The sequence below is a fragment of the Pseudopipra pipra genome, chromosome 2 (assembly GCF_036250125.1).
Source record: "Pseudopipra pipra isolate bDixPip1 chromosome 2, bDixPip1.hap1, whole genome shotgun sequence".
Lineage (NCBI taxonomy): Eukaryota > Metazoa > Chordata > Aves > Passeriformes > Pipridae > Pseudopipra > Pseudopipra pipra.
In genome coordinates this window covers 18,581,507-18,596,423 of record NC_087550.1, presented here as the reverse complement: position 1 = coordinate 18,596,423, position 14,917 = coordinate 18,581,507, and the positions used below count along the sequence as shown (strand labels likewise).

At 39.9% G+C, this 14,917-nt stretch overlaps 1 protein-coding gene across 16 annotated transcripts in view; it reads left to right on the top strand.

Moving 5' to 3' along the window:
• The window catches only part of BBX (BBX high mobility group box domain containing), a 154,325-nt gene that overhangs the window by 93,264 nt on the left and 46,144 nt on the right, over nt 1-14,917 (top strand). For 14 of the 16 annotated variants that reach the window (XM_064644173.1, XM_064644175.1, XM_064644174.1 and 11 more), the window contains 3 exons: nt 680-747; nt 7,089-7,169; nt 9,390-9,470. In XM_064644173.1, the coding sequence (XP_064500243.1) occupies nt 680-747; nt 7,089-7,169; nt 9,390-9,470 (230 nt within the window). The remainder of the gene's footprint in view (nt 1-679; nt 748-7,088; nt 7,170-9,389; nt 9,471-14,917) is intronic. The other 2 variants (XM_064644170.1, XM_064644162.1) reach the window with 1 other exon arrangement.

Sequence of the window (14,917 nt, the reverse complement as noted above, 5' to 3'; positions counted from 1 at the left end):
AGGCTGGAGGCGAGGAGCTGTCATTATCAAATACTTGAAGAAAGAACATTTATATCTCCATTTTACTTGCCTCAATTATATATTGTATTGGCAGGGCAACAAGTAGGCAGGCAGCTTGCCTGGCCAGTGCCTGTGCTGTTCTGGCACAGTGGATCAAGCGCTTCATGCTTCAGAGCTGTCAGGCTGGCACTTTTCACCACTAAATGCAGCTCTAAATTAAAGACAAATGAAAATAGAAATTTTGCTTCTGAGCTTGATCGTGTTGTTTTGTTCCATCTTTTAATTTGTTCGGTGGCTAAAGAAGGAACCAATCCCTTGGTAGGAGCATCCACTGAGTTATAAACATGTGCATCTTTGTGTATATTTATGTATGAGATCATTACAGTTGCTGTTTTAAAGATATTCATCTCTGTAGTACATAAAACCTTTGGCAGTAAAATTGTAAATCCACGCAATGGGGTGTTAAGCACACAAATCCAATTAAATCCTTCAAACAGCTTTGAAAGCCTTCCCAGAGGGTACAGAAATGGTTATTTGTGATTCTCTTGAACTGCCTTTTATGGCAGCTTGCTTAGAGTGTCTGTGACAAGTAGTCTTCTGGGGGTTTAATGCTGCAAGTGGTAGGTTTTTTAAACAAGCAAATGAATCAACTTAAGACTTGGTTTTACTCTTTTAACAGATCCTACACAAATGGGAGGCCTAAGTATGCTGCTTCTAGCAGGGGAACATGCACTTACTGCACAAGAGGTAAGGAACTTTCTCCTCTCCCTTACCACGAGACCTCAGTTTAAAGAGACCTCATAAAAGGAATATTTGACAGTGGGGAATGAAATTTAGGACACATCTCAGGTAACCTCAGGTGGGACTGAAGTGTGAATCTTGTATCCCAACTGTGTATGTAGAAGTTGAGTCCAGTTTTTGTGTCAGTTCTATATTAACTCTGCTGACTGAATATTTGATCACACCAGTCAAGTCTACCCTATGAAAGAATATTGCCAGAGGTAGAAGGCTTGAAATACTGTGACTATGTTAACAAACGGGTGGTTTGCAAACTTTTTTAGGCAAGGATTTTATATGCTTTTGTAATGCCCCACACAACTGTGACCTTGGCACTAACAACAAAATAAGTACCTAATAACTTCCATGCAGTCAGTGTCATTGTATAGGCATTCTGAAACCATGCAAGTGCTAGGAGGTAATCAAAGTGTTGCAGTCTACTCCTATTTACTAAGTCTTTATATCTAAAAAGAAGTTTGTAGTTCAGTTGCCATCACAAACTTTTTTTATATTTTTACAAAGGAGTCTAGTAAATAAGTGCCTGCATATCTCCAGTAGTGCAGAGACCTCTGGTCTTTCTTTATATTGATTAGCAATATGATCTGTTTTTGAGGCCAGCTTTGGAAATTGTTCAAAAAGCAGCTTGTATGTTGGGTAAAATAGGTAGTCACTGCCACGAATCTCTAGCCTGGAAAGAGCAGTGGAAGTGAGGAAGGTTTCTTTTTTGTTGTTGTTGTTGTTGTTATTGGGAGGAAAAGCAATAATTAACTTAATCTACACGTGATACCCCCAAATGGAAAATGTGTAGTGTGTTTGAGATGGGTTGTTCCTCTACCACCAAGACTCCTCAATGCTTTGCACACCAGTTTGAACCATGGAGGTTTTTGTGCAGGTGTGGCTGCTGACCTTCCATGCTGCAGAAACACTAGTGTCAAGTTGGCAAAGAAGTGAAAAGAAATGTATTACCTTGTTCTAAAATGATTCTGTCCGGTACTTTTCAAACTTGTAATCTCTCAGTTTGGAGCATAAAAACTGTTTTTACTATGCTGTTATATTGCAATGTAAGGGAAGGTATATTGTAGTCACAGATACTAAGTTCCATTAAGAAAGGTCTTCGTGAGTTGAGTTTTCTTCATTTTATATAATAACCTCAAGTAATATGATTTCAGGTGGCAGTGAAGGAATAAAATCTACATGTAGATTTAGAGACAGATCAGAGAGAATGCCGTGCAATTGTTTTAGTACATGGATATTTTTTTAATCAGGACTTTTTTTTTTTTTGAGCGAAAGACATGTTTCCCGTGTGCCTACATAAACCTCATTTTTTCTGATAGGAGTGTGCAATATGACTTGTGATGTAATATTCACTTTATGTGTAAGCTATACTCTGCTCTGCTCTTCTGGGCCTGTAGTCTTCTTTTGAAACCTGGCTCTCCACATCAAAGAAGCAAGCTGTGTAATCTGCTTTCCCCAAAAGTGGGGAGCAAAATTATTGTCATAAATACAACCTGAACAAAACTGGTTGAGGGACTTGTTGACTGTGCTTAGAATCACAGTGGGCCATAAATTAGCCCATACTAATCAATTATACTATTTTAATTGTACTACCCTCTCTGAGAAGCAGGTAAGCCACAAAGCACTTTCCCAGTAAACTGCACATTTCCAATCCTTTTTGAGGGTCCACTTTGTAAAATACATCCTCCAGAACAATCTGGGTGATTGGTATTCTCAAAGGGACCCAAATGAACAAAGTTCAGTCCTCCTACCCACGTGTTAGTGGGAATTAAGTCTCCAGCTGTGTTTCCATGTGCTGGGAAACTTTCTCAGTTTCTTTTGTGTGGCAGCCCTGATGTGTCTTCCATTTTGCTTTCCATTGTGTTTCAGCGATGATTAGATACAGAGCAAATATTTCTTAGGCCCATGTTTCTGAAATGCAGTAATGGTGCTAAACCTATTTAGACTTGAATAACTGAACAGCTCTTCTGTCTTCCCACTGTCGGGGATGTGGACAGAGGAGGCGTAAGATGTTCATCTTTGCCTGTCTTTATGAGAATCTGTGGTTGGATTTCTGTGCTTATGGGTTTACGCTCCAACCAGCGTTTGGGAGGTTAGCAGAACATGCTAGGACGTGGTTTCACAGGCTCAGAAAGAAGCTCAAGAATTCATCGTGGAGTTGATGAGCTGCTTTGCTCTTCAGTGGAGAGGCGTCAGTTGTATTGCTTTAGAGTTGGTATCGACATGGCAGAGAATTTGGTGTACTGAGGTGACTGCTGAGGTATGGTTAGTGCAGAGGTTCAGAAGTTGGTTAACTATGGAGAATATATGTATTGTTGTTATCTGCACGTAAGTATATAAATACATGTTGTACATCTAAACCGCTGCATTTCTATTTAAAAAAAAAAAAAAGGATGGACACTGTCATTTTTAAAAGAGTGCTCTGAATTATATCACGTAGGTTTCATTATCATTAAAGTCTGTGTATACATTTAAGATACACATGCATATATATGGTTCTTAAACTGGAAGTCTGCCAGCAGATTACCTGTCAAAATGCAGTGTGACTGCTGTGCATATGTGTGATTATGCAGGCTTGGGTGGCCTTGTAACATACGCCTTAAATACCATTGTCATCTTAAAAGTTGTTAGTGGAGAGGAGGGCAGCACTGGCATAGTTTTGCTCAGAACCTGGGAGAAGATGAAGGACACTGCACTTGTCTATTAATCCCATGTAAACATTTTCAGCACCTGCTGATGTTCTGTCAGGGTTATGCTAAATGGATGTATAGGGGTTTTTCAAGTCAGGTGTTTAATCTCTGGGTTGTCAGAAGCCCAGATGTCAGGTAACAAAGTGACCTGCCAGCAGGAGGATGGGAAGAGGCACAACAGTGATATTTAAGGAATTGTTTTGAGGCTTCAGTCGCCATCTCTCGGTGTGTTCCTATTTTTGTTATTTTTTTCAGTAGACTAGAGAGCTTTTCTTCTACTAACAGAATTCGGTGTTGGCATATAATTGATTTCCAGGCAGCAGCTGGAGTTACTAAGCAGATAAGCAAGAGAAGCTACAGACCTTAAGGGCAAGTAGACAAAGGATTTGGATATGCAGGGAGTTTCCGCCTAGGTTTTGGGTCACAAGGCTGTGGTGTGTGTATGAGTGTACTTTGTTGAACACTTGAGCAAAGACAGGTCTGCTCCAGCTGCTGTTGTTGCGCCAGGCAGAGCCTGATCCTCACCGCAGGTTATTAGCAGGACTGCCGAAGCTGGGTGAGCAGCACTCCTTGCTTGCCCATTTGCCTCCCTGCACATCTCCCTTACTGGTCCGTCGGGCCCTTTCCTTGCCTTACAGCAGCACCTAGTGGCCTCTCTGTAGGTTACTGCCCAGAAATCCCAAAATTCATAGTGTGGTCCAAAACCTGTCTCTTCTACCAGTTTCCAGGCTTTCCACTGCCCAGCAGCAGACTCCTGTCCCACATCGGGACAGCATTAAAGCTTCACATCAGGCAGTGGCAGGTGAGCCAGGGGCTCTCCTAGGATCTGTCCTCCGCCTTTGTTTAGTATGATCATTTTAGAGCAGGTTACGGTACCCTGGAGGGAAAGGAAGGCCACAGAGGTGTTATTCTTGTGGTTTCCTTCCTTTTTAAACAAAAGGTTATCTTGCACGTGATGCCAGGTCTGCGCAAGGTGTAAATCAGAAGTGAAAAATCTTTCAGTGCGGCTTGAGGGAAAGCTGGGAGGAAGAAAGAGGAGAAGCAATGAGATGTTGAGAACATTTTATTACGGAAGGAAATGAGACATACCAAATGGCACTATCTGTGCATCTTTTCCCTCTGGTAATTATTTTAGTGCTTTGATCAGGTTCAGCCTGGCAAAGGTTAGAAGTCCTGGAGATAATAAGTTTCCCACAAGTCAAGAGTGTTTGTGGAGCAGCAGAGTAGAAGAAACAAGCTCAAATTAGTTCTCTGTCAAGCAAATGCAACAGCATTAACTTTTTAAAGAATAAGAGGAAGTTATAGGAAAAGTGTAGTGGTTCCAACTATAAAATCTCCTCTGAGTTACTGTGCACCAGCAATCTGTCCTTTACACACAAATCTATAGAAAACTGGGCTTCACATCTTCCACAGTAAGTGGTTCCTGTACCACAGAGTGAACAAGCTGTGCCTACCCCCAGCACAAGAGGAGGCAGCGAGAACGCTCATTTTCCCCCTGCCCCTGCCCAGAGAGGGAATGTCTTACAGCCCTGGTGTTGCAGGGGCTGAGCCGGGATAGCCTCCCTTGGGAGGGCATCTCCACTCCAGCACGGTGCTACTGGGGTCCGTGGGTCAATGGCTCCTAACCCAGAGCTGGTTTGTGCTGTGCCATCTCAGGCATGTATTGACATGTTCCAGTGGGCATGGCCCTGGATAGGCAGAGGGAGCTGTGGAGCCACAGTGTCTGTATGGGCAACTGGGCAGAGTTCAGGAACGCCTGGCCCTGCAGTGCCCACCTTAGGAGCTGGGAGTTTTCACGTGGCTTCTCCTAAGCAAAGTAGTGCCCTTTTGTGTGGTGCATTGGAAAGGCTCCACTTGTGAACAAACTGCTTCGGTAGACACTGCAAGCTAAGCTACATAAGGCAGAAAAGTTAAGTTATATGGGGAACCACTCCCAAATTTGGTTATTCCGGGGAGAATCCCGCCAGTGAAGTGGCCTAAAATAACCAAATGAGTGCTTAGACATGCAGGCAGCAACCTTACATATTTCACACCACTTCAGAGTCTCAGACCTGCAGAGATGGGTCACTCAACAGCAGCAAGATGCTTTCCCAGAACAATCCTGACCACTGCTGAGGCACAGACATTTTAAACAGATCCTAGAGAAACATGAGAAAAATCAGTAACAAACATTACATCAGTGAAACATTGAAAAAGCAAAAGACAGGCATTAAAGATACATTCTTTGTAACCCTTTGGGCTGGTATACTCCACAGTATACTGATAAAACACCCTTCTCCGTGTTTGATAAATCTAATGGAAATATAGATCATAGGAGTAACTGGTGCTGCTTGGTTTTGTGGCAGGGAAGAAACAAGCAAGCAAATTGTCGTGTTGGTATAGTTCCCCTTGGCCTGTGGGTCACTACACTCAGATTTAGTGTTTTCAAGAGAGCGTGGGTAGCAGATTCCTGGAACAGAATACCACTGGTGCTATTGTGCAGTGCTTAAACATCTCAGACAAACAGCAGCAGTGCAAACAGCACGTTATGTAGGTCTGCATTTTCTGTGGTGCTACATGCTTACCAGCAAAAGGTGCAGTTGGTAGCTATATCTGGTTTGCATTCACCAGTAAAAGCTACTGATATACTTGTTTTGGTAATAAATAAGAGGAAAAAAATCCCCACATTTGCATTGCAATGTTTTAAATAAACTGAATTTTTGTGGAAAAAGTAAAAATTGTTAGGGAAAAAGATTTCCATTCTGTAACTTTTCCTGAAATCTTACAAAGCCTCCTTCCTTTTCTTCTGTTTCTTAAAAGCCATGTTACACACTTTGTTTTATATTAAAGGTACTTTATCCTCCTAGGAGTTACATATGTACATCTTTCACACTCAAATGTGATACTTAATGAATATATCATATTTGATAGAGATCCTTTACAGAATGAGGCTTGATTAAAACATTTCTAGCTAATAAGAATAGTATGGCTAAGCTCAGTGTTAATTCAAATAAGGCTTTTGAACAGTCAGTTTTTGGTATTTTGATTTCAGGTGTTCTGACTCTTTCTTGCACTGTTTCTCAAAAGCACCCCTAAAATGGACGTTTAGGTACATTATTTTAGCAATTTTAGGCTTGGGCTCCCCTTATCTACTTACTTTCATGCTGTCAAGATTTGGAATTATTTTTCTAATAAGTATTTCCATCACTTAGCAACTCTGAGTGTCTTCAAAACATTTTTTACCTTCTAGATAATATTCTTATTCAGAATGATAGCACCAACTACAGATATAGCAGTGTTGATAGCATCACCAGTACAAGATAGTTGAGTGTGTAGCCCAATATAATCCGTTTAGTATTCTGTTCAATAAAACTATTCTGACAAGTTCAGAATTATAAAAGAAAAAAACTGGTATTTTTTGTAGTCTTTCTTCTTAGATGATTTTCAAATGCATTAAAATGAGTGCTAAACTATATTTTCATCTATAAATATGATTTAATCTTTCCAGGACTGTGAAACGTTAACTTGTCCATTTTCTCTTAAATGCTCTATTTTATTTTGCTCACTGTTGTTCTTAGCTTGAAAGAAACACTGTTGAGGTCTTACTCTGCACACCCCTTGTTTCAGGTTTCCTCCAGTACCTGCCAGCCTGATGCAACTAATTCTACAGAAGCCTGTCAGAAGTCATCATTGTTTCAGTTTGCAGAGGTGAGTTTCTTTAAAAAGGGTTTTCTTCCTTTTAGGAAGCATTTGATGTTCAGCTGAAAGAAAAATCAAAATTCTTTAAATAAAATTTGTGCTTTTATTTGTTTCTTCTTTTTGGATTTATGCTATTGAATCATTTATAGGTAGGTCAGACCTATCATAGATAGGTAGGTCAGACTTGAGTGCGGAGAGTGTGTTTAGGAGCGTAGTGGAAACCCTGGTGCAATGATGGAGCTGTGGGCTAAGCTCTAATTTAGAGATATGTCATTCCTGCACTTAGTTTTAAACTAGAACCTTATTAACTAAAGTTTTAAGATGTGTATTTGGATGTTACATTATGTTTCTGATCTACTGTGGTGGCTTTAGTCATCAGCTTCTGTAGTTCTGGAATTTCCAAAATTTTCTTCTATTCTGTAACCACCAAATAGCTCTATGCAACGATGCTTTAACTTTGCAATGTATAATGTTTTTGTCAACCTATTCCACTTACTGCTAGAAGTGCAACTGTGGTGTGGTGGTGGTTTTTTTTCTTTAAAGTGTACTCGGCTTCAGCCGAGTGTTAGTGGGTTTCATTATAAACACAACAGAAATAAGGTTGCGAGGAATCCTGGCCATCTGCAAGCATCACTTGTTTGTATCATTCCAAGTTTTGAAATAGTCAAATGACATAGAAATATTTATCTGCATAAATAGTGATTGTACAGGACACTGGGTGGTGTTTAACTGCATACGGAAAGAAATTTTGTCATAGTCGGGGCTTTTTTATTATCTGTATCCACACCAGCTGTGAATCTGACTCCCTTATCTTTAATATTCATTGATATGTGCTCCTTCATACTCCTCCCTAAATGCTATCACTTATGGACCAGATACATTGCAATCCTAACACACAGAAAATATGATAATTTTGTTTGTTTGTTTTAACATTAACGCACAAGAACTTGAGTTCCAGTTTAAGATCTGAGGCTTTCAAAATTTATTAGAAATAAATTGGAGCACTGATCCTTTATTACTGATTAAAGGTAATGGCCAGAGTTAAGTAAATAACCTGTAATTAGGCTCTTAAACAGCCTGCTGGCTTTTCTTGTTAAGAAGAGGAAAGGCCTGGTGTGCCAGCAATAAAAAGCAATACTTAGAAGCTTCTTAGAATTGGTTAATTCCAGTGTCACTTATGATACTTCTATGGTAATGACTCAACATCCATCTTCCAGTATTTCTGAGATGCTTTTGTACACTTACACTGTCAGTAGAGCAATGTCATACATTGTATAGTACATCTTGATAATGGTCTGTTTCTTGAATTTCACTGCTGAATCTTTTAAAGAGTAAGACAAATAAGACAAAAACCAGCTCGCCTAATTGTTTCAGTTCATTTTACAGTGCTGAAGCAGGGAAGTGCCAGATCCATGTGGTAGTAGGCAGGAATTGTGTTGTGTGCTGCCAGATAAGCTCTTGCTAAGCCAGTGGTCACAAGCCCTTTTCTTTACCCATTGAAGAAAAATTTCGTTGGGTGCCAGGAAACAAGCTCTTGTGATTTAGAAGTACCTTACTGATGATCAGGAATTAGCAATGCATATTATCTGGTCTTACTTTTCTAGGATGTTAAACAGCCTGTAGTGAGGGTGCACCTAACAAGTGCATTGCAGGTGTGTGTGTCAATGGCAAAATAATTAGTACTTGTGCCAAGGCCTAACATTAATCAGGGGTGTCATTGGCAATAAAACTAATTGGCACAAGTTAAGCAGCATGAAATGCAGTTACCTTAGTGTCTGGGATAGATCTGGTATCTCAGAATACCTGCACACATTGTGTCCTTGTCCACACTTACCTTCTGTGCAAAGTAGCAATCTGTGCTCTGTCATCACCACTATTCTGCAGTCTCAAGTCTTTCACTGAACTGTGAAATACAATATAGTGTAAAGTTTTTGTTGCTAACCCTCCTTTGACATATCAGCCAGCAAATAAAAGCCTTTCAAAAAAGCCTGTTTTGTTGATCCTAGGAAAGGCTTTCCTTCTGAAAAATAATTTAAGATTACCATTTCACAGATCACCTATTTACCTGCCTCCTGGAAAGCAGATTGTTGTATGGGTGTGCTGGGGGTCGTTTGCTTGCTCTTGGATACCAGGAGTCTTCGTGTGTGATGGATCAGAAATTTAATATGTTGAAGTTTGATACTGAAACTGAGGAGTTAGGTAATGCAAGCATAATTGTTTTCCTGACAGATCTCTTCAAACACATCACAACCTGGAGTCCCGGGGACAGTAAAACAAACGGAGGAGTCCACGTTGTTTCAGTTTGCTGAGGTATAATGGCTGAATACGGTGGGGGAGGATGGGAGGAAGCAAGGAACTGGTAAGAGTTGTCACTGAATGGCTAAGCACCCTGTCTTACAAGGGATTCTCATCAGTAGATGTTTGTCTTCTTCACCATTGTGTTAAGAAAATCCTGGGCAGAATGGACAAGATGTTGGCCAGTTGTACCAGCTGGAGCATATATGAGAGTTACTGAGCTTGTGAACATTACTTAGCTTTCCATACCAAAGGATCACTGCAGACATGTTTTCCAAATGGCCTTTTAATTTACATCTAGGAAAACAATAATTAAAAGACATTCTGAAATTACACTAAGCACTGCCTGTGGAAGAGGCTGCAGCAGTGCAAAATAGCAACTGGCCTAGAGGCAGGATCATTTGAAGAATCCTTGCAGGTCAAAGGAAACTTATCACAACAGCTACAAGGATATTTAACAGTATCATTAGGTAGTGACTTATCAAACCTATAAATTACCCATAAGTATATAACCTATCCACCTTCCTCCACATATTGAAGATTTGGAGTTCATTAAACATTGCTTTTAAGAATTTCTTTGCCCATATATTGATTGTTTCTCTGTGAATTGAGTTTCCACACATATACTCTTCTTGCCCATTTGGGGGAGTCTGGTACTTCTTGCAGAATCAGTTATGGTACAGGTATATTCAGTGTGTCTCTGAAAAGTTTGGGATTGGAGCTGACGCTATTGCAGAGGAGCATAATGGGATTAAAAGATACCCTGTTTGTTATTCTGTGTATTTACAGAGATTTGACTACATACAACCTGCTTCTTTCAGTGAAATGTTAAGCTAATGTGCACTGTGTGTTTTTAGCTTAGCTAGAATGAGCCTTGGTGTTTTTCTTAGGAGGCCCAATGAAGAATAAACAATTTACTGATTCGGGTGTCATAAAATACCTGACTACAAACACCACAGCAAAAGATACAATAGAGTTAATATCTCTGATCATGAAGGGGTTTTCATACATATCACTTTTTTTTTTTGAAAGTTACAAGTCAATTTGGAATCTTTTGAGAAAATTATTAGTGGAATTGAGCAGCGTAAAGATATGTGCTGAAGCCAGCCTTTTAAACCAAGTTAAAAGATATATGCTGGAGAACATTTCTTGTGAATTTTATTGCAAAATATTGCACAAATGAATCTACTAACATAGTTTTAAAAATACTAGCCATCTTACATTTTAATTAAACACCAATTTTGGATATCTGCAGAGTTGAACAGGGTATGTATTGCATTTAGTACAACATTCTTAAATTGTCGTGTAAAACGTCTGTAGTGGTTACCTAAGTATGGCTAAGCAACGTGCTTAGCCATACTTTCAGAATTTCACAGAACCTTAAATCTCTGATCGAACAAACAACAAAATAACAAACCTGAAAATTGTCATATGGATGTGGCAGTGCTTTGAGTTACATGCCACTACGCTGAGCCAGCTCATTTTGCACATTGGAGTGCATGTATGAATCATAAAATGTTAGGAGGAAGAGGTGCTTAGAAAGTTTATTAGAATTTGCTGAGGACGGTTTTAGAGTCAGAGTTAATCTCTTTTTCTTGTAAAAGTGTTTAAATGTGTTTGGAGGGGTTTGGTTTGTTCAGTGGCTAGAAATAAGGGACAGAAATCTGAAAAAGAAAAGAGAACAGAAAAAGCCCACATTGTTGGCCATGGTTATTCCTCCAGTAAAACCTTAATGGCAGTGATGAACATGATGTTTTATCTGTAGCAGTTGAGAAATGGCATTTTTCTAAGCTTGCAGCCTGATTTCATTTAGGTTGTTCCAGGGGAAGGTACTGAGCATATTACAGAACCTCTTTAAGCTTTCTCCCCCGCTATTAAAGCTGCTTGTGCTTGATCAAATATAAGGACTTTCATTTGCTCAGGCTGTCTTTGTCAAGTTTGGCAAAAGTCCCTGTTCCTTACTGTTCCATTTCCTACTGGGTCCTGTCTATATGAATGCATTACTGCATTTAGTAAGCTAAATTATGGCAAGCAATTTGCAGTGGGCTGCTGTCAGCAATGTACAGTGCTACAAAAGAAAAACAGAGGGAGAGAAAGTAGTTATTTAACCAGTAGCCAAGTAGACCTGTGAAGAAATGTGAAGTGTGCTGTGGTCTGATGTGCCTGGAAACTTCTGGCAGCCATCCCAGCTCAGTTTTGGTTCTGACTGGGTGTTCTTCATATGTTCCCTTTCTCTTCACCGCCTTTGCAGATGGGTGAGTAAGAGTGCCTCTTTGTGAAGACAGTGATCCCATTGAGTAGATTTGTCATTTAAAATGGACACCTTTACCCCCAGAGTACAAGTCCCCTGTCACTCAGAAACAACTCGATTTATGTAGAGTAGGTGGGATTCTTTTTGTCTTTACAGCCTTAGTCTTTCATCTGGTTGTCTGTCCCAAGTGCTATAGATGTCAATTAAAGCTGTTGAGGATATGGCTAATGAGGCCTGCCCAGTGACTTGCCACTACAGATGATGAAAATCCTGGGAGCAAGACTTTGTTGGGTCTTGCGGGTGTGCAGGCAAGTGCCTTGGAGGTCTTTAAAGGTGATGTGACACCCTCGTAAGAGTTTTTTTGAAGTTTGGAGCGTTGCCAAGTTACACTTCCAGCTTTCTCATGCTGCTCTGATCTTGCAAATACTTGGCCCTACTATTGTCCTTCTCATTTGTACCTTTATGGAAAGCCATTATATAGGCCAGTGATTGCTGAGCAGTGAGCTGTGTTCCTTAGCGTGGTGGCTGTTTGCAAGCTGTCTGCTCACATGGGCTGGTCGCTGTCATCCTCCTTGCCATGTGAGGGAAGCAGAGCAGATGGGACCCCTTGCTCTCTTGGTCTTACTGTATGTGTTTGGCAAACGTGAACAGATGGTGACGATTGCTTCATTGAGAGGAAACAAGAGTACCTCTTGGATTTACTTAGCTAAACTCTCATCTGTTATTAAACAAAGAAAAGGCTTCCAGGAGTGGAAGCAGAAAAATTACTAGTTCAGCCATCTTAAAAACAAAATGAATCCAAACCCCCAAAACTCTTTGCTTTCAGCAGCTTTTCTTAAGTTTTTCTCTAGGTGATTTAATAAAAAAAAAATAATCACATGCAATATGCAACAAGGTGGATTTGTTTTTGCTAGTCCAGCAGCTTATTTATCATTTAAGAAAAAATGCATGCTTGGGGATGATTTTGTCCCTTCTGCATTCTCACATACTCACTTTGAGAAGGCTTGCAGGCAGTTTCTTCTGTTTATTTCTGTGCTAAACAGAAGATTTGAATCCAAAACTTTTGGTCAAAATGCCTTGAAATGGTGAGTGTAAGAATTAATCCGTGTCTTCTCTTCCAGTTTTCCCATAGGGAAAGCTATAATATTCCTAGATAAAAATGAATGTATTTGCTGTTTGCCCATATGCTGAAATTGTTAAATGTTTGTATTGAAGTGCAGTGCCTATTCTAGGAGGGAAATAAAATTGTGGTGCCCTGGCACATGTTTATTATGCAAGGTGAAATATAATATAGTAGCTAAAATTATACCTGCATTGTAATAAAAGATAGTAACTTGATTCTAATGATCCCCCAACTTAAATCTCTACATAACAAGGGGCTGTTTGTGGTTGTAGTACTGCAGGTTCTGATTATTCTAATTAAAGCTGGAAGATGTTGTTAAGACAGGGAGTGGGATCTGCAATCTCACTGAGAGCTGATTGATCAGCCATCCTCTTCCTTCTGACGTTTGGCCAGCAACTTCAGCAGAATGACTTACACAGTTATGTCACTTGCAGTTTGTTTTCTTAACTCTGAAATTTTTATTTATTTTTTTTTGCACTGAAGTGAATTTTTGGCTTACTCTCTATTAGTACTACAAGGATCTCACATTTTGTTAGGAGCACCTGTTGTCTTGATAAATTTGCTTGCTCTGTCCTCAGTTTGTGCATCAGGAGGCAAGATATGCCTGTATGTTCTCAGGCTATACTTCAGTGTGTGGGTGTTATTCTGTCCCTTTTCTGCCATTCATATTGTGCTGAAAAAATCATTAAGATGTGAGAATTTATTATGGTAGAAAGATTAAAAAGTTGAGACCTTCTTCCTGCAAAGTGCAGTGTACAAGATCACTTAGTTCAGTGGGGACCTGAACAGGTTCACTGAACAGTCTCAAAGGAAAACTAGAATGTTGAATTATTTTAGTTTAATATTAAAAATTATTATTAGTGCTCATTTGGATATTATTCACTGTATTTTAAATAGCTTGAAGTGAAATGAATGTCCTGGATTTTGTGGAGGGGGATGAGTGGGGAGTGTAATAAATCTCTTTGACAATTGAAAGGTAAATTCTTCAAATAATCTAGTTCAAAAGAAAGAAATAAATATAAGGAGACAGTCAAAGCTGATAATTTTTGCATCTGAAAGATCATAGAACCATAGAATTGTTCGTGTTGGAAGGGTCCTTAAAGCCCATCTCATTCCACCCCTTGCCATGGGTAGGGACACCTTCCACTAGACCACGTTGCTCAGGGCCCCATCCAACCTGGCCCTGAATACTTACAGGGATGGGGCATCCACAACCTCTCAGGACAACCTGTTCCAATGCTTCACCACCCTCTGAGAAAAGAACTTCTTCCTAACATCAACTGTCCTGTTTCGGTTCAAAACCATTGCCCCTTGTCCTGTCACTGTTATCCCAGTCATGATGCTGAGTGTGATTTTTGTGATGTGGCAGATCCCATGGACACACTGGAGATCTTGCCCCAAGGCTTTTCAAGGCTTCCAGGTCAAATACTACCATGTAAGGCCATACCAAAAAAGGTCAAATCTGATAAATAATTATTAATTCTTGCATTGGTGAACTTACAGTGCTGCACTTGGAAGCATGTCTGAAGAAATCTGGCTGTAAAAGCAATTGCCTGAAGTGTGGCAGTAGTTATTTACTCAGGGCTGGTGGTGGTACACCAACAGCTATTTGGAAGGCTAGATTTGATCTCCAGACATAAGGTCTTATTTCCTTTTTCTAACTAAAGAAAGTGAAACAAGCAGTGCCTGTGAGGACAGATGGTCCTCTTCTATGTCTGACTAACTGGGAAATACTGCCCAGACCTTCCAGGAGAATTTCATTTAACCTTGACCACCACAGTTCATGTTTTCAAGTGGCAGGTATATCTTGTTCACTTAGTCACATGAAACACACATAAAACTCACAGCAGATAGAATATTAGCTGTGGACAGTACAAACATAGATTGAGTATCCATTAGCCTAATCTAAAGAAGAAATGCTGGTTTTGCTTGTATTGCACTGTCTTCTAAATACCTGTTGAGTGTTTCTTGGATGGGATTGTCTATCTGAAGTAGGGCCTTTTGCCAGAAGGATGTAAAAGTGACTGATTTAACTAACCCCTTAATTTTTCATTCTTTTTCTCCCTTCCTTACTGTCTTTCCTGTGTG